Here is an 18,805-nt window from a genome sequence, read left to right on the forward strand (position 1 = left end):
GCTAAATAATAGGCTGACAGTGCGCCACCTGGAATTAAAACCAAAAATGACTCACCAACATCTTCCTGACAACATCAATGACAAACTCAAGACCTGTAAATGTAAATCACATGAAGTATTTCCCAAAACCAAAAAAGCCTTTCTAGCTACTAGAAAAAATGCAATACTAGTCTCCCAGTCAGCTCTGGATGTCTAACCAGGTCCTATAACAGAATTTTTATGATTGTAGTGGAGCATCATTCAACATGATAGTTTAGCTGTTTAAGATGTGTGGAACATAAGTTATAATATGATGTACTTTTATGACATCAGGAACCTGAATTGTGATCTAAAACAATAAGAAACTCTCTGATCCCTAGGGGAGGGCCCCACAAGGTCAGAATGTGTCAGAAATCCATGAGTATGTGTGTGTGAGTGACTGACTTTGTAGGACCACACATAGTAACATGTTTCAGAAATATTTTCATAGGGGTGTGTTCCACTGGTTTTTTTGGGCTCCATGAGGAGGACCATTAAAATGTGTGATCAGATGATTGGTTGAGTGATGTTTAAGGTAAATTTGGACTGAATAGCAGCTTCCCAATTAAAGTTAGACTAAACGCACTAGCATGAAAGCCAAGAGAACAAGAAGAGCTCTCCAAAGATTATTTCTCACAATAAGGTCTAATTGAATGTTACCTGTAGGCTGGCATCCTGCTTGATGGTCTCATCATAGAAAAATTCAAGGAAGATTCTGGTACAAGCTTATGTCAAATTTTAATTAATCGAGTTTGATGGATTAAAATGCCACGCCCAAATCGAAAATCGATGCCATCGCACACGAACATCTGTTAAATCTACGTCATAAAATGCTTATCGTATAAAACATCTGTTTTAATAAGGTTTTATAAAGTTCTTATCATAAAAACATATGTTTTGATTTAAATTAAGTTATCAAAATAAAACAGACAGGATTCTGGAACTTTTCTCTGTTGCATCATGTAAAACATTCTGGAACTTTCTCTTAAATAAGAAAACATGTCAGGGCAGCCCTCCCCTCTCTCTTGCATCAAGTAAAATATAAGTTCTTATAAAACAAAGAGAGAATTCCGGAAAACATGTGTGTGTGTGTGTGTGTGTGTGTGTGTGTGTGTGTGTGTGTGTGTGTGTGTGTGTGTGTGTGTGTGTGTGTGTGTGTGTGTGTGTGTGTGTGTGTGTGTGTGTGTTTTCTTTCCACTTCAGTGCATCGATAACATCCGCTGTAACGGCCTGGTGACCAGCATGTTTGAGGAGAACTCTAAAGTTTCTGTGCCCCACATGATCAAGTGAGGAAATAATCTCATTCTGTCTGTGTTAAAGTCTTACATTTGACAGATTTACAGATCTCATAGCAGCACATCATGGTGGATACATTACGTCAATGAGAAGAAAATTTTAAACAATGAAGTTGAATAATTTGCTCTGGGCTGGGTGATATAGACTTACAGATTTGTCATGATATTTTGTGGTACTGTTGTGAAAACAATAAAAGTGACTATAAGAATTATTTATTACTTCCTGTTTGGGTAAATGTATGAATATGACTGTGTGTCACAGCAATTACAGCCTCACAAACACAATTACAGCTCTAGAAAAACATTCTCACTTTTTCTTTAGGAAACCAGTCACATTAAAAATATATTTGTATCACTAAACTGCACACAGTAACTACATTTAATCATATTTTTAAATGTATTTATATTCATTGATATTCTTGTTGAACAAATATTGAAGAAAATTAACAATAGTTTCTTTAACATTATGAATTGGAATTTATCAATAATAAATAAAAATTCATATCATAAGAGTTATGATAAAAATTTTATCATGATAAACAATATGATAAATGACCACTTTTACATATTCCATCAACTTTTTCAAATTTTGAGTTATTTGATAGACCAAAACAAAGTGCTAAATATTCATGAAGTTAAAGTAAAATAATACATGGTTTTCAGATGTTTCCTAAGTAAAAATGTCTTTTTCTCTTTAAGACAAATTTCTGATTTCTGAGCTGCTTATTCTAAATCAGTGCGTGACATTAAAATAGATTAATTGTCCAAACTGGATAATAAGAAATATCTGTCCTAGCTTTGTCCTCTATAAAAGACACAAGGATTTAAGTCAAATTTGTTGTTTTTCCTCCAAGGTCTGACGCCAAGCTGCATAAAGACGACATCGACATTTGCTTCAGCAAGACGCTCAACTCATGCAAAGTCCCTCAGATCAGATACGCCAGTGTGGAGCGGCTGATGGAGCGCCTCACTGACCTGCGCTTCCTCTCCATCGATTTCCTCAACACTTTCCTCCACACGTACCGGATCTTCACCACGGCCGCTGTGGTCATCGACAAACTGGCCGACATCTATCAGAAACCCTTCACCTCCATTCCTGTGAGGTATTCAGGACTCAAAAACACTGTGGATGCTCCTCCCACTGACCCCAGACTCCATCCTGTTTATCCATCCTCACTGTGTCTCTGTCCTCCTCACGCCTAACACGTCATCCTGTCATTCACTCCATCTTTTCTTCTTCACTTTCCCTCCATTTTCCTTACACTGCTGCTCCCCCTCAGGATCGAGCAGCACTCATACGACCGTCTGTCCATCATGTCCCTCTGTCCCGACTACAGTCTCAAGATCACACAGCTGGCTTTGGACCAGACCAAGTAAATACCATCAGTAGGCTTTGGGGGAGTAATTTGGGTAACACTTTATCTGAAGGTGTGTGCATAAGACTGACATGACGACGCTGTCATAAACATAAAGGAGTCTTCATCAGTATATATGAATGTTGTCATGAAGTGCATTATGGTAAATAATGATGCTTTAAATACAAAGTTAAAGCTTTTAACTCCACTTTGAACTAAAAGTGTCAACTTTGCGTTATTTGGTAAATAATGACACATTTCATGCTAAATTGACACATTTAAAGCAGATTTGCATTAAAAGTGTCATTTACTGAATGCCATTTCATGACTACAGTGTTGAACATTTATGCAAACACCTTATTGTTCAGTACCGGCCATGTTGTGTCATGTTTATGACAGAGTCGACCCTGTCATGTTCATGACTCTGTCATGACTCTGTCATAAACATAACAGAGTTTATGAAAGATGAAGTGTTGCCATTATTCGTGGTTCTCCTGGTCAGAGTTGTGGACTGACCGCTCTGGTTTCTTTTAGGTGTCTGGAGCTTTTCTTTGCCACCAACCAGGGCACCTGGGTATCCGACCCGCTGAACGACAAATCCCCCAGATTCTGCTGCACGTTCTGTCCCCGTCCCGTCTCCATCCCGTCCGGAACTTCCTCCCCGGTGTACTGCCGCAAGCTGTCCCCGAGCTCGCCGGTGGGCATGAAGGTCGGGGTGTTGGGCCTGTCTACCACCTCGCCGCTGTCCGTGGCCAACTCCCCCACCTCCAACCACAGCCCCTCTATTCTCTCCTCCGTCCGGCTCTAACCGGTTGCCGTTCGGCTTCTCGTCGCCCCTGCCTACCGCCAGGCGTTCCCCATCCTCCTGCAGGCCTCTGGGTGTCCTCGCCGCTTCCCGCCTCCATCAGGGTCCCGCTGGACCTCAGCCGGGCCCCAGCTCCTCAGAGCTGAGTCCGGCCGCGGGGGACGACGTCAGCGGAGAGCTGCCGCGCATCGACGTTTCAGTGGGAAACTGAGGCGCAGCATCTGCAGAGGTAGCTAACAGTTAGCGCTCACATTCCTCCAGCTCTTCCACATGCTTTACATGCAATAAACACGTTGAATATTTGTGACTGCTGCTGTAGATGCTACTGTAAGCTGCTGGCAGACTGTTTTAGAGAGACTATATAGACCACCTTCTGTCAAATTTTAATCGGATGATTGATTGATGGCCGTGACTAATTGATATTAATTGATATCAAACCCCCTCCCCCTGGGGACCTTGTGACCTCCTGACCTTCCCTCCCGTCCCCCATGGGAACCTTATGACCTCCTGACCTTCTCCCTCCTCCCCCATGTGACTTTTGTGACCTCCTGACCTCACTAGTATATTCCAAACAAAGCGAATAAATAAATAATTATATTCCAAACAATATCTGACTGCTGAGGTTTAGAAGTGAAAGGGATGAGTGGAGATGCTGAATACATTCAAAGCGGACTGACCCTGGCCCATCACACCAAGGCATTCGTGTTTGTGTCTGTTTTCACCATTGCTGCGTGTGGGGGTGGGTGTGTGTGGGTGTGTGTGGGTGTGTGTATGCACGTGTATTTGTCCTCAAGCATGAGAAATCCATAGAACATTCCTCAAGGCAATACCATTAGGGTGCTGAAAACTTACGCTGCATTATTTGGTGTTGGACAATAGAATAACTGTTGCAATATGATGGGATTTTTGTGACCTCCTGACTTCCCTGATACCTTCTGTCAAATCTTAATCGGAGTTAGCAGTGAATAAATAAATATAGTATATTCCAAACAAACGAATAAATAAATAATTATATTCCAAACAATATCTGACTGCTGAGCTTGAGAAGTGAAAGGATGAGTGTGCTGGATTCTTTTTGGGTGGAGATGGTGAATACATTCAAGCGGAGTGACCCTGGTCCTGCACACCAAGGCATTTGTGCTTGTGTGTCTGTCTGTCTTCGAGGAGGCGGGGTCCGAGGGAGTCTTGCTGTGTGTTGTGGGGGTGGGTGTTGTGTATCTGTCCTCAAGCACGAGAAACCCACGAATACATCAAACATTCCTCCAAACAATACCTCTGGAAGATGTTGAAAGCTTACTGTGCATTTTGGTGTTGGACAATAGAATGAGTGCTGCATCAAACTCTTTAACAGGGCATGAGAAAAGACAAGGCTGACCTCTGACCCTGTGATGTTTTCTAACATGAGAAATCCATAGAATACGTCAAAAATTCCTTCAAACATACCTCTGGAGGGTGTTGAAAACTTTCGGTGCGTTATATGGTATTTGACAACAGACTTATAGTTAGGTATGAGGGATATCTCTGTCCTGCACACTAAAGTATGTGTGCGTGGGGGTGTGGGTGCGTGTGTGTGTGCGTGCGTGTGTGTGCGTGTCCCTGCATAAGAGCGGGTAGAAACTTCTGAATGAAAACAACAGTTTAACTGTTTTACTGCAATGTTTTTAAGTACATAGATTTTTTTCTTCAGGCTCCAAGAGTTGGTCACAACATGGTAAATCGTTTTGTTACCTTTAAAATTATCTACAACTTTTTCCTTAGTCCTAATGATGCTACCTGTTCATTAATGTTCACTAACACAGTACACCTCTTATAATTGATAAGCTTATAAAAGCATCAGTATGCGTTCAAGAAGATCATATCAGATTTTGTAAAATATGATACTCAAAGAAATCAAAATTATAGTTCACAAAATTATAGCTTCAGGGAGCTTCGACTGTATGAAAGGAATGATTGAAATATACTATGAAAATATTCTATTTGCAGAATCCTGATAATAAAACTTCAGTTGTGAACTGAATAATTAGATTGCATCTAGACACAAAAGAATCAACTGTTAATTAGTAATCATAATTTGGAAAGATCTGAACAAACAAGAAACTTGACTATCTCAAGAGATTTTTCTCGCAATGAACCGTCTGACTTTCTTTAGCCAACTAAATTTAATCTTACCAAATGTTTGCCAATGAGTAAACAGGTACTGAGTTTGAAGCGGGTCAGATGCCTCCAGCCGTCTGCTAAAGCTAGACTCCGGCATTCCTCACTGTAAATAAAACATTTTGCTTAATAAAAGAGTTCAAGTGAACATCACTTAATTGTCATCAACTTGTTGTTTGTACTCATCTTAAACAAGCGGCAGGAACTGTTGGATTTAAAAAAGAAAAAAAAGATGCTTTACAAGTATATCTATTTAAGTTGAGTCTGCAACAACTAGAATAAAAATAAAAAGTGAACTATTTGAAAGTAGTGAGAATTTTGGGTGGTAAATGTTTAACATACACAGACATTACTCCATTTCTACTCAAGCAAACGAGAGGTTTTGAACAGTACAACTATGTCATGTAATGACATGTAGTAAATATATTGCTGCTGCTGTAAGCAGAAAGTAAAATAAATTTTACATTAAATATTTGGATGAGTTTAAGATATTGTTTGCCAAATCACACGATGTAACTACACTTGTCTTTTACATGTTGCAGTAATTGAATCTTTTGAGAGAATTGGTTTGGATAAATTTAAGTAACTACAACCTATTTTCCTGCTCCACATACTTGGCTATCAATGTTCCAGTTTGCTTCTCAGTCTGAACTTCTGGACAATGTCTTGATTCAGTCAAATCTTCTATCCTGTATCTCCTGTACTGATATTCTATAGAATTGAATTCATTCAGTGAAAGCTTTGCTTGCTGGTCTTCTTCATGCTATGGATGCAGTATCTGGTTTCTCTTACTTTAACCTGCCAAACTTGCACCTGATTGGCATGTTAGCCTTTCGATTCCCTTGTGTGCTTCACAAACAAACTGTTTCTCAAACTGTTGATCTCCCTCAGAAGACATGGCGCCTGAGTTTTAGACACTAGTAGACAGCTCATCCCGCTTTTTACTAAACGGCAGTCCTAAAAGTATATATCTTTAACTATGTCTGGACACAAGGAGCAGGAACATCACAACATCCTTATATCAGACATTTTTCATCCTTATATCAGTAATTTAAAACAATTTTTAATTTTTGATAACATACGACAGAAAGCAAAGTTGTGCATAAATGTAAAAGTCAATTATTTTCTTCACTGATAGAAAAGTGTAACGTGTTTATTATGAGTAGGATTATCTGAGCTGAAGGAAAACAAAGGAGAAATAAATATTCATTGATAAAGAACCAAATCAGCAATTATGAACTTATGAAACTATTGAAACCTTCAAGAATCTTATGTTGTCTACGATATTTAAGAAAATAATACTGAAACCGCATTCATGAACAGTGGGTGGTAAATAAGAAAGTACAAGGACTTTGTTACCGTACGTAAGTACAATTTTTATGTATCTGTACTTTACTTAAGTAGATTTAATAATGGATACTTTCTACTTTTACTCCAATACATTTTACAGTAAGTATCTGTACTTTCTACTTCACTACATTTCTACAAAACTGTCGCGTTACTCGTTACATCCAAGTCGCGTTGCTTTTTTTGTCCGTTAAAATTTGAAGTTCTGGGATTTAAGGTGGCGTCGTAAAATCCAAGCAATAACGTGACTTATGTGTCTGTTGTCACCCATCGCCTCCCCCTTTACTCGCACGCGGAGCTCCAGACATGCGCAGTGGTTTCCTCTGAGCGGGAGAAGCTGTCTGTCTGATCATCAGTAATATAATAGCGCTGCATTAATCATAAGTTATGGCGACATGTAAAATCAGCAGCGCTTCGCTTTCACAGACGGTGACTTCATCTAACTTTTAGCGTCACTTGGAAGGAAAGCTTAAAGAAAGGTAAGATCTGTGGACATGATGCTAGCAAAACTAGCTGTACTGAGACACATGTTGCATCTGCGATGAAAAAAAGTTGTCACTGATGCACTGAATTACTGTGTGGAGAATTTGACCGAGGTGTCGCAAATATGGGACAACATTGGTACCAAAGTGCAATATAGTAATAAGACATTCAGGAACGATCCGATTCTTCCGGATGGATCTTTATTGATTAAATTTATTTCAGCTCTAAGTATTTAATATCTAGGTGTTTATGGAAACGTGGATCTTTCAGATCAATTTGAGAAGCAATTTTGATAGGTAAAACTTAATTTTCTGTGTCATGTAGCATGGGTGCTGGTCTTGACGTGGTCTTGTCTACAACTCTGCTTCGTGGCTCCTCGGTTGCATGTCCCCCCTACCCCTACAACACACACACACACACTGACATAAAACCTAAAGATAAAATGTACACTTGTTAGTGACTTGACTTGTTTATATGTTGGTCATCCCTTGCAATAATAAGAAGCTGTTGTCAGAAACCGCTTGTTAAGTTTGACGTACAAAGCAATTTTCAAAGACATAAGTCATAATATCCTGTTCAGCATAATTCACAGTACACAAAGTCTAAAAAGTTTAAAAACAATATAACAATCACCATAAAGTCATGACAAAAAAAGCTTGTGAAAACATTTTTGGTTCTAAATATAGAACCCTTCAATATAGAATCTTCAGCTGCACATTTATCTAAGGAATAAAAGTTCTTCAAATAAAAGTACCACAATGAAATCTGTTTCCTGCCATTGATTCAAATGCAAAACTTATTGCAGACATTGATGTTGCTTTCATCTTTGCTTTCATCAACCTATAAAACATTGCTCATCATTTCTCTTCAGTCCAGTTCGTTGGGCAAATTTTAACCTTTCATAATACGGACCATTTTCCGTATCTCTTTATTGTAGTGCTAAACCGAAGTAACCACAGAGTGAGAGCTTACACGGCTCACCATACAGGACTGTACCAACTCAGGTAAACCGTGGGGGTAAATACACCTCAGACGCCATGGATGTGCAGCCCTCTGCTAGGTCCTTATGGAAAACCGAGAGCAGCAGAGATACCAGTGTATAAGCCCGGTGCAGCTTGTATATGTACGTTTCCAGTTTTTGTTTTCTATATAGTGCTATATAGTTCGGAAAATATGGCTATTGGTCTTAAAAGATTTTTTGAAAATGAATTAATTATCTGCAAATAATGTCATCTTCGAGTGTCTGCTGTAGCAGTGACTATCGGCGTAATCATGTAATTTTCTTACCACTAGATGGCAGTAGGTACAGAACATTTTACATTACAACCAGATAATTAGTGATGCATGAATATTACAGGTAGCCGTGACAGTCAGCTCAAGTTTGCTGAAAACACTGACTGTATTTTGAAAAACTGTTCTCATAGACTCTACCTTTTAAGAAGACTTAATGCACTGCAAAAACTGAAATCTTAGTAAGATTAAATATCTTAAATTAAGGAGATTTTTCTTGTTTTCTTTCTGACAAGATAATTTTTCTCACCAAGAGGGATTTATGTAGAATATTTTTCTTATTTTAAGTGTTTTTGTACTTAATTATCTCAGTAAGATATAAAAGCTTAATGTTAAGAAAATATTACTTATTATGAGTAAATATGTGCTAGAATCTAGAATATCAATATTTACCAATCAAACTTCAAGTCTAGAACTTATTTTATATAAGTTAAAATTTCTTATTTCAAGCACAGAAAGCGAAATCACATACTTAATGAAATGTCTTCAGATAATTAAAAGAGACTTTGTCCAAATGGAATCCTTTGTGTTATTGACAATGAAAAATAAAAAAAACCCATGAACTTATACTCTTGTATAAATTGGCAGAGTGTACTGGAAATTATAATTTAATATTTAAACGGTTGACATTTAACACAACAATTTCAGAGACAATATCAGTTTATATATCAAGATAATTCTTGGCATGTTTCCATCTGGACCTTAATCTGATTTTCTTGATGCAAGATGTGGGACCTCTCACTGACATGTCATGAAATTTCTATTGATGTGTGATTTGAAATGGCTGGTATTCCACACAATGAGATTAGAATCAACAATATTGATTACCTCAATGTCATGATAAATATTAACATTTTTGGTTTATATTTCAAATTCTTACTTTATAAGTTACTAATATTAGTTTGAACAATATTTTATTCATCATGTTTGTATTTTTATGACATCATACAATCCAATGGGAAAGCGCCCAAAATGTCAGTGAGATATTAATGTTCGATACAACAGATTTTCTTTCCGATCCAATACCGAGTAAAATTTAAGCTGGTATTGGCAATACAGATCCCATACTTTGTGCAAAAGACATTAATTTGTTTCTTAATTAAATAAAAAATAAATGTAATCCATATCTTGGCTTCATAAAAAGAACACAATGTACTCTGATGCACTCATTTTAAACTCAGAAGTACATTGAGAACAATCTCGTTTACTATAACTATTTTAATTCAGCAGAAATATACAAAACGTGAAAATGGAGTTGCAAACTAAAAAAAAGAAAATTAGTAAAGTAATAACCCTACTAAACACATCCTTGTTTAATTATTAAAACTACTATAAAATGACAGCTGAAATAGTCACTTTTTTAATAATCTGTCAACATGTTCATTTCTGAGTGAGTGAGCGTCAGCAGCACGCTGCGCTTGGGCATTACGTCCTTACACATTACATACTTACCAGGCGGAAGAAAAAGTAGTTCCCATTAACAACGTTTCATTTGGCAAGATCTCAATAATTTAGTTACTTTCTAACTTGCTCTTGTTAATCTACATTATCTCAAATTACTAAAGTGTTGAAAGTATTGATCCTTGGATCTGACAATAGATTTTAAAGAATTAAGTTCTGGTATCGGAAGAATCGATATTTCAGTATCAATCCGCACATCACTAACGGCAACGCCAGAGATCATTTAACTGCCCTGATTAACGTTAATTCAGTTGTAACAGCCTAACTAAGCTTTTATCTACTGTACTTTTATAAGATTTTCTTTTGGCAAATTCTCTAATCTCGGTTGGACATTGATGAAGATGGAGGGCTTTTTTACGTGTATAGACCCTACAGCTGCTGTACTGAGAGGTAAGTTTAAAGTTGTCTGTCTTTCTAAGATAAGCTAACTGAAGCTAGTTAGCATGTCGTGATATGCCAATTTTCATCCGCGGTTAAAGAGCCGCTCTTGTGAATATGAGCTTTGAACAGTTATTAACCACAATAGCTGTGGCTTAAAAATATCGACACGAGTTCTTGGTAGCTTCCGTTTTTTAACATAGCTAAGGTGGCTTCTCATTTAGCTTCTGATTCGGGAAATGGTTAAAGAGCAATTCCGCCTAGTATTTCACTAACTGAGGGTGTTTGATGTGCTGTAATTTAAAAACTTAAATGCAATGAGACTAAAAGCCTAGGTTAGATATTCCACACTGTTACCAGGATATTTTAAACACTATTTTTAATTGGTGAATTTAAGTAGTCCTAGTTTGATTTAATTAAAATAACTTTCTTGCCATCTTGAATTCATGTAATATTGTAATTGACATGAACTAAAATAAGACTTGTTTTATTTTTCAAGTAAACCAAACTGTTGCCATGGTGAAGCCTATGCCAGACACATGTCAATCACGTATTGCACCATCTACAAGAAACTTTGGGAATTGCAAGTGACGACGTCCTTCACATTCTTGAGGTAAGAAATGTATGATACTGATTCATCATTACACTGATTAGTCCCTAAAACGTGTTTTGTTTTGTGATTGTTTTTCTGTCTGTGCTCCAAATAGCAGATGACCCAACAACTTCAAACAAGACCACTTTTCAGCTCTGTGGGGATCGTGAAACCAACTTTCTACTGGCCATTGGAACCATGCCTGCCCTGATCTTCTGAAAGGAAGACATCACAGCTACTACACCTTTCAGCATCCGTGTGTGTGGCCACTCCTCTCTGTGCTGCTGACAGACGTCTTGAGAACGGCGTCCGTATCTGAGGCAAGACTTCCACATATAAAAGGCTATGGCTGATTGGAAGAAGTTCATTGAAGCTCCTATTGTTGACATCTAATCCCAAATTTTTTTTTGCTTTGGACAATTTGGTTTGCTTGACCTTTAGGGCATCTTATGAGTGCAGCAGATGTGTCAGATCGTCATTGTTCTGTCATTTTACAGGATTGTTTCAGAATCAGATGCCCATCCAGACTTTAAATTCTGACCAGTAGTCATGTTTTATTGTGTTTATGTGAAACTTAAACGTAATAAAGATGTTAAAAGTAATTGAACTTATGTCTTCATTTCAGCAAGCCAATAACATCTCTTGTTCCAGTATTCATAGAATCAATTTGTAGATTTTTGTCTTGGCATAAGAACCTTGAGTAAAGCTGTGACAAAATATATATTTTAATCCTATGCAACAATAAAAATAAACTAGATTTAGGTATATCACTGCAAAAAGTCCCCTTTCAAAAACAAGAAAAAAAAGTACAAAAATAGGGTATAATTTTCTTAAAATAAGAAAAATTATCTGCCAACAGAACAAGAACATTTATCTTGTCAAGATTTTCCAAAACAAGAAAAAATATCTAACCAAGATTAACTTACAAATATCTTAAAATTAGTGTATTTGTACTTAAAACAAGCCAATTTTACTAATACAAATATAATATATGAGATTTAATTTCTTAATACATAGAACCTTTTGCTAAAAATAACAAAATTTTACGCTATTTCAAGAAATTCAGTGTCAAGTAACATTTTCTTGAGATAATTTTTCTTAAAATAAGATAATATATCTTACTCGTATAATATATATATATATATATATATATATATATATATATATATATATATATATATATATATTTTTCTTTTTGGTTTCTTTTCTAGGTTTTAGTAACTCGGAGAGAACATGTGATAAGGAATTAATCATCCGCAGAGCTGCTACCAACAGAGTCCTCAATGTGCTGTGGCACTGGGTCTCTAAACACTCCCAGGTGAGTCAAAGAGGAAACACTTTCCATATCCACAGTCTGTTTCAATCTGTCAGACTTTAGTAATGTATGTATTCTAGCAAAAACATACTTAACAAGATAAACTGATTTGTTTTTTGGGGATTTTCCTTGTATCAAACAAACCTGCATTTGTTTGAGTTAGCACTAGGAGACTAGGATGATTTTAGTTTTATCCTAGTTGGATGAAATTAATCTGTCTTTTCTGCCCAAACACTGGTCGAGGTAGTCTTTGACTCATTCAGATTAGTTTGAACTGTATTATTGCAACATCAAAATATGTAATAAAACATGAAATAACTCAAAGAATGCTAAAGTAATATTGTACTCCAGTATGAATATGTAGGCCGTGCTTGAACACCAAGGTTTGTTTTGGAGAGGACACCAAATAAGCTCTAATTTGGTCCTCTTAGTCTTGGAATTAGCTTAACTTGAGAACAACCAGTTCACAGCACAGAGCAGAAGTGAAGATAAAACATTATTTTGATAAAGTAATGCTTCCATAAATAATAACCTTTGGACAATTGATTCCTAATCTATTTATCAGCTATCACAATGATTGACCTAAGTTAGTATTTTGGGATACCAAGAAGGTGGCTTTAGAGTGTGTTTACCCTCCCAAGATGGTGACTTATACAGACCAACAGAATCTGGTGTATTGCTGTTTCAATCACCCTACTTGATGTACTTTAACTTAAGCACCATAAATAACATTAAAATTATAAGAAGGGATTTGTAAGCTAGCTTACAAACAGGTGAGTCAATAATGGATTCATTTAGCTTAGAGATTAAAATGACGCTTTATAACCTTATAAAACATTGTTTATGCCACAGGCCTACCAGCCCGGTTTGTGCCACAATAATTTGAAGGATTAGCACAGTGAAACAGACAATCAAACAATAATGAAATTATTTTACCTAAGCTGCCAGACACAACCTCTTACTTTTGTCTTGTGAAGGTTTCCACAGAACAAGGAAAGCTGTGGTGTAACCTCAGTGAAAAAAACTGAGAATGGGTAAACAGGAGTATTTGCCATGTTTGTGGGGAAAAGGCGGTTAGCCACTCGGCTAGCGGCTAAAGGAGAGCTGGCACATCCATAATAAAATGCTATTAACTTTGCACTTCCATCTCATTCACATTTTCAAACATTAAATTATGTTGTGGAGAGATATAAAAGGCAAAATGGACTGAATGCGAAAGTTTTACATAAAACTTTTGATTAAACTACAAACATCTTATTCTACTTTGTTTGCTAATGTGGCAAAACAAAGGTAGGGCCTGTAGGTTACCATGGCTGCAATTATGCCACACGCCCCTCAGTGCTTTTCACATACAGCCGAAAGAGACAGCCCCCCTTTGAGAAGCATGCCTAAAAAAGCTGCTGGTTGCTTTCGCTCTTTCGTTGTTGCTCTCCGTGACAGAGGTGCTTTTTTGCACTGCATGTCCTTCCCACCTTGGACGCACACAGAAAGGTCAGCCTCATCCCCAGGGAGCTTCAGAGAACTATCATTTTTGACTAAGATTATATAAGGAGCTATTTTTGTAGCTGGATGCTACCTGGAAAGGTAAACTTGTTTGAGTCGGCTAAGAAAAACAGCTCTTGGTTTAGGAGGGCGATGTGTTTTTGACCTTCCAGTCACAAATTATTAAAGTGAATGGAAAAATATATGAATTTGGTTTGGTTTCTAACACTATATTGATGAGTAAAATGTGAAGCTCTTCTAGTGTTGAGGTGTCCAAGTTGGTCAATTGCAACTAACAAAGTTGTACTAACATCGAGTCTTGTTACATTTATGAAGTGTCACTTTTGATGTCCACCATTGTGAGTACTGAGGATGTAAGTGAGATGAAAGGTGTAAGACTCTCAGTGCAGCTGAATCAGGACAAAGCAACTATTGCCATGATATCAATCAATCATGTAGCGCATTTCAGCAACAAGGTTGTTCAAAGTGCTTTACATTGTAATAACCTAAAAATAAAATAAAAAAATCATAAACACAACAGCTGTGGAAAACAATAACAGACATTACATTTTCTAAAATGTAACAATTTTGATTGTTAAAGTCATCAATACTCATCAAATATATTGGTTAATTCTCCATTTATGATGATTCAAAAGCATCTCTAAACAGGTGGCTTTTAAAGGAACTCAGTGTTTCAGCTGTTTTGCAGTTTTCTGGAAGTTTGTCCATGATCTAGTTAAATTTATCCTTGCTGTCCTTGACTAAATGTTTGATGCACCATCCCTGAGCAATCCCAAATGGTGAAATTGTTATCAGAACTTATTTTTTAAAAGTCCATTTAGGAGAGAGTCAACCTTCATGAGAACAGAGAGCATCTGAGCATCTTTTCCTACTTTTTCATTAGTTTCTCTACCAGATTTCCTCACCACGTTCCTTTTTTCTTGATGGATTTTAAACTGGCTGCCATTATGTCACCAGCTGATCTGATGCCGTTCTGCTGTGTGCTTCACATCATCTCAGCTGAATCTTTCCGATGCAGTATGCCGTGTCTCTGTCAGGACTTTGACGTGAATGGCAAGCTGAAGACAGGAGTGATCAGTCTGATGGAGGAGGTGCTGCGAGACCCAGATCTTCTGCCCCAAGAGAGAAAAGCAGCAACTAACATTTTAAGGTGCAGACCATTTACTGGCAAACTTCATAATATCTGAGGTTTCTTTTACTCATTCGTTGTAATTATTTTTCTGTCAAATGTTAGATATTTATAATTTTCCTTGATGTATCTTCAAATTGACGCTCCGGTTTGCTTTGCAGTGCCATTTCTCAGAATGAACCAGACGACACTCAGCTGAGGATAGAAGACATCCTACAGATGGTCAGTGTGAGTTCATGTGAAACGCTTCACTGAATGCATTCAATGAAACAAACAAAGTTTGAAATGACTTCTGTTGTTATAATGAAACAGAAAAGCTGCCCACTTCTGCATTTCATTGTTGTAAGGATAATTCTCTCTCTTTCCCTGTTAAACGTCCACCAGGAAGTGATCCTTCCTGTAAATTTAAAGTTGTTAGCAATCTTTATGCTGCGGTTCCCACACAGTAAGCTGATGTGTGTCTGTGTGTGAACAAGGCAGGGAGTCCTAAAGCCGAGTGTTTCGAATCCCTCTCAGCCATGGAGATGGCAGAGCAGATCACGCTGCTGGATCACATCGTTTTCAGGAGCATTCCCTATGAGTGAGTACACAGTGATACTGTCAGTGTGAGTTGTTTGTTATAGTGATACTGTGTACTCACTGTCGTACTGTACACAGTCATACTGTACACAGTATGAGTACACAGTCATACTGTGGCCACTACTGTACCATCAATCGGCCCAGGAGGTTTATGTTTGGATGAAATCTGTCCAACTCTATCCAAGCATTATAGAAATAACAGCAGCTGGAATGGGTAAAATAACTCATATAAAACAGTAAGTAATGATAATCTAATAGGAGATTGCCTTAAAGTAGCAGCAGACCACCTTTATTTACATTTTGTTACATTACTAAACAGACTGCAATGATTTCAGTTTATATCAATCTGCTGTGAGGCGGTATTCTAGAACTGTCCTGTAGGCCAGCAGGGGGAGCTAGAGAGGCCTCAGAAAGTTAAAGGGAAGATGAGGGGGTGGGAATGCAAAAAAAGCCATAAATTTCTAATTAAATGTTTTGTAATCTGTTTTCAAATTGTTATTATGAAGCATAAGTAAAAATAATTTATTGAAATGTTATTTGCCAGGCTCATGTTTGTGATTGGCTGCTGGTCATCGCTACAAAACGTGAAGTGGGGAAATTTCTGTCAAGAAAAGACTGAAGGAACTGTGGAGAATAAATAAAATTTGATGTGTGATGAATGAATTATTACATATTTTTGTCATAATCAGAATATGGGATTGTGGTGGAGCATTATTTTATCACATAACAAATATGTTGACGTAATATGACATAAAGATCAAATTAATAAAGTCAAAAATCTTCTACCACAGAACTTATGGCCAACTAAATCCAGAAGATACGAGGCAACATCAAATGTTAACCGAAAGCAACAATTATCGAATAATGAATCAAAGCGAAGAGAAATATTTGGAAAGTTACTGTTTATTTTGTAGCAAGAAAAATATTCAGATGTTCTCCTTAAAATCTGACTAAGCTGAAGCTACTTTTCAAAGAAAAATATGTAAACATTTCAGTTTGTTGATGTTCAAAGCAGCTACAGACAAATCATGTAAGATGTGCAGCTGTGATTATAATGAGAAGCATTTCTGCAAAAAAAAATTATTAAACCATGGATCCCATTTACACACAGCTTTCTACCATGTGAAAACATTAAAGGATCACCTTTCAGATTGACTGACCATCTCACTTTGTTTGTCCACTCAGGGAGTTTTTGGGTCAGGGCTGGATGAAGGTGGACAAGACTGAAAGGACTCCATACATCATGAAGACCAGCCAGCACTTTAATGATGTAAGAAACCCTCGTAGAAAACTCACCATCAGCTGCCGTTTCAAACTTTAAACTATAACTAGAAAATTCCTGCAGAAATTTTAAAGGGGCATGCCAAAGTGTGCCCGTCGGCTTTGACGCAGCGTTATGATGTTAAAAATTAGCATTAATGCTAAAGAAAGCTGCAACGTAGTCAATTAACTGTGGAGAGGAAGAAGCATGTTGACTAAGCTGTAGTTGTACCATTCATTATGTTAAAATTGATGCATGAGCTAAAATTAGCCAATATGCTAATGTTAGCTTAAATGCTGGCAGTAGCATGTGGAGCAACAGGACCATGTTGTTTTAATTTTACTACTCCATTCAGTACACTAAACATGTCTAATTAATGAGAAAATTAGCTAAAAGCTAACTTTAGGTAAAAATGCTAGTGCACTAGTCAAAGACAGTGAAATGATAACTTTTGTACTAATGCTAATGAACTGCCTTGCTGCGCAAGGCAGTTCACTATCCTGAGAAATAAATAACATAAAAAACACTAATATTATTGCACTGCCTACGGCGGTGCACTAACACGAGAGGAATATGCAGGCTTTTATTTTGAAACTTTCAGTTAGCTTCATTTTAATGACTATGCTAATTCAATGTGCAACTGTGGTTTGTTTAAACCAGTCATGTAAGGCCCAAAAGAACAATTGCTTGATGTAAAAATGGCCAAAGCTTTTATTTTGAAATTTTCAGTAAGCGTCATGATCAATGGCTACACTAATCCAGTCTGTAACAGTAATTTGGTAACACCAGTTTTTAAATCACCAGTAGAGCAATTGCAGTATGTAAAAATGATCAAGGCTTTTATTTTGAAAAATTTATTAAGCTTCATTGTAAATGGCCACACTAATCCAATGTTTAACAGTGGTTGTGTTAAACCACTTAATTAATAGCCCTCTGCTTTAACTGTATGTTTGCCATAGTGTTTGTATTCTGACTCAGGAGCTGTTGCCATGTTCGGTTGCTATGGTAAATAGGCCACAGGGTGCCAGCTGTAAGAGAGACACACAGGGGGAGACAATTCTATCTGTTTGAGCCAGCCAGTTTCACTAAAACAAGCACACTGAACGACCCCTTCCCATTCAAGATCCGTAAGGCCGATCCGAAAACCGTTTGAAGCGTATGAGAGGGCTACTTGTCGTCTCCGATTGTACCGTGATTCATATCTGTAGGTCATTCACAGGAATTGCACTGATGAGAGAAATATGGTGTGTGCAGAGCTCAGTAATTTTTAAATTAAATCTTTTTTTTTTTTTAAAGATTTAATTTAATTTTTTTTGTGATCAATTGTAATTTTCCCTAAATACAAAGTTATTATTTCAAAAATGCATCAGTAGGGTTTCGGCAGTTGGAAATTTCGCTCGTTTTTCGCTTTTTACGTCGCCGTCGTAACTCCGATCCCCTATAAAAGTAATAGCTCCAATGCCGGGATCGAGCCACACGTTTTGATACCACTTTTGTGGGTGGGCACGCAGCGGTACGAGCCGCATTAACGGTAACGGAAGAAAAATATGGAATAACTAGAAAATTCCTGCAGAAATTTTAAAGGGGCATGCCAAAGTGTGCCCGTCGGCTTTGACGCAGCGTTATGATGTTAAAAATTAGCATTAATGCTAAAGAAAGCTGCAACGTAGTCAATAACCTGTGGAGAGGCAGAAGCATGTTGACTAAGCTGTAGTTGTACCATTCATTATGTTAAAATTGTTTCATAAGCTAAAATTAGCCAATATGCTAATGTTAGCTTAAATGCTAGCAGTAGCATGTGGAGCAACAGGACCATGTTGTTTTAATTTTACTACTCCAT

The 18,805-nt window shown here is 37.3% G+C and overlaps 1 protein-coding gene and 1 long non-coding RNA gene across 3 annotated transcripts; both read left to right on the top strand.

Moving 5' to 3' along the window:
• The first annotated feature begins 544 nt into the window (after window positions 1–544).
• LOC145550367 (ras-specific guanine nucleotide-releasing factor 2-like) lies at window positions 545–17,006 on the top strand. Its single transcript, XM_081604359.1, has 10 exons — window positions 545–553; window positions 1,081–1,304; window positions 2,168–2,416; window positions 2,594–2,686; window positions 3,203–3,464; window positions 3,519–3,702; window positions 12,390–12,496; window positions 15,034–15,146; window positions 15,287–15,705; window positions 16,890–17,006. Exons 1-9 carry the CDS (start codon window positions 545–547, stop codon window positions 15,378–15,380), a joined length of 1,335 nt encoding a protein of 444 aa, XP_081460485.1. The 3' UTR covers window positions 15,381–15,705; window positions 16,890–17,006.
• Window positions 10,245–11,780, top strand: LOC145550372 (uncharacterized). Of its 2 annotated transcripts, none has more exons than XR_014086276.1 (3): window positions 10,245–10,598; window positions 11,086–11,199; window positions 11,294–11,780. It is a non-coding gene; the product is annotated as an uncharacterized LOC145550372 (long non-coding RNA). The 2 variants fall into 2 exon arrangements; XR_014086277.1 differs by having other exon boundaries at window positions 11,297–11,780.
• Window positions 17,007–18,805: the final 1,799 nt, after the last annotated feature.

The sequence above is a fragment of the Poecilia reticulata genome, unplaced genomic scaffold, assembly GCF_904066995.2.
Source record: "Poecilia reticulata unplaced genomic scaffold, P_reticulata-male-v2 Scaffold_37, whole genome shotgun sequence".
In the NCBI taxonomy this organism is placed as follows: Eukaryota; Metazoa; Chordata; class Actinopteri; order Cyprinodontiformes; family Poeciliidae; genus Poecilia; species Poecilia reticulata.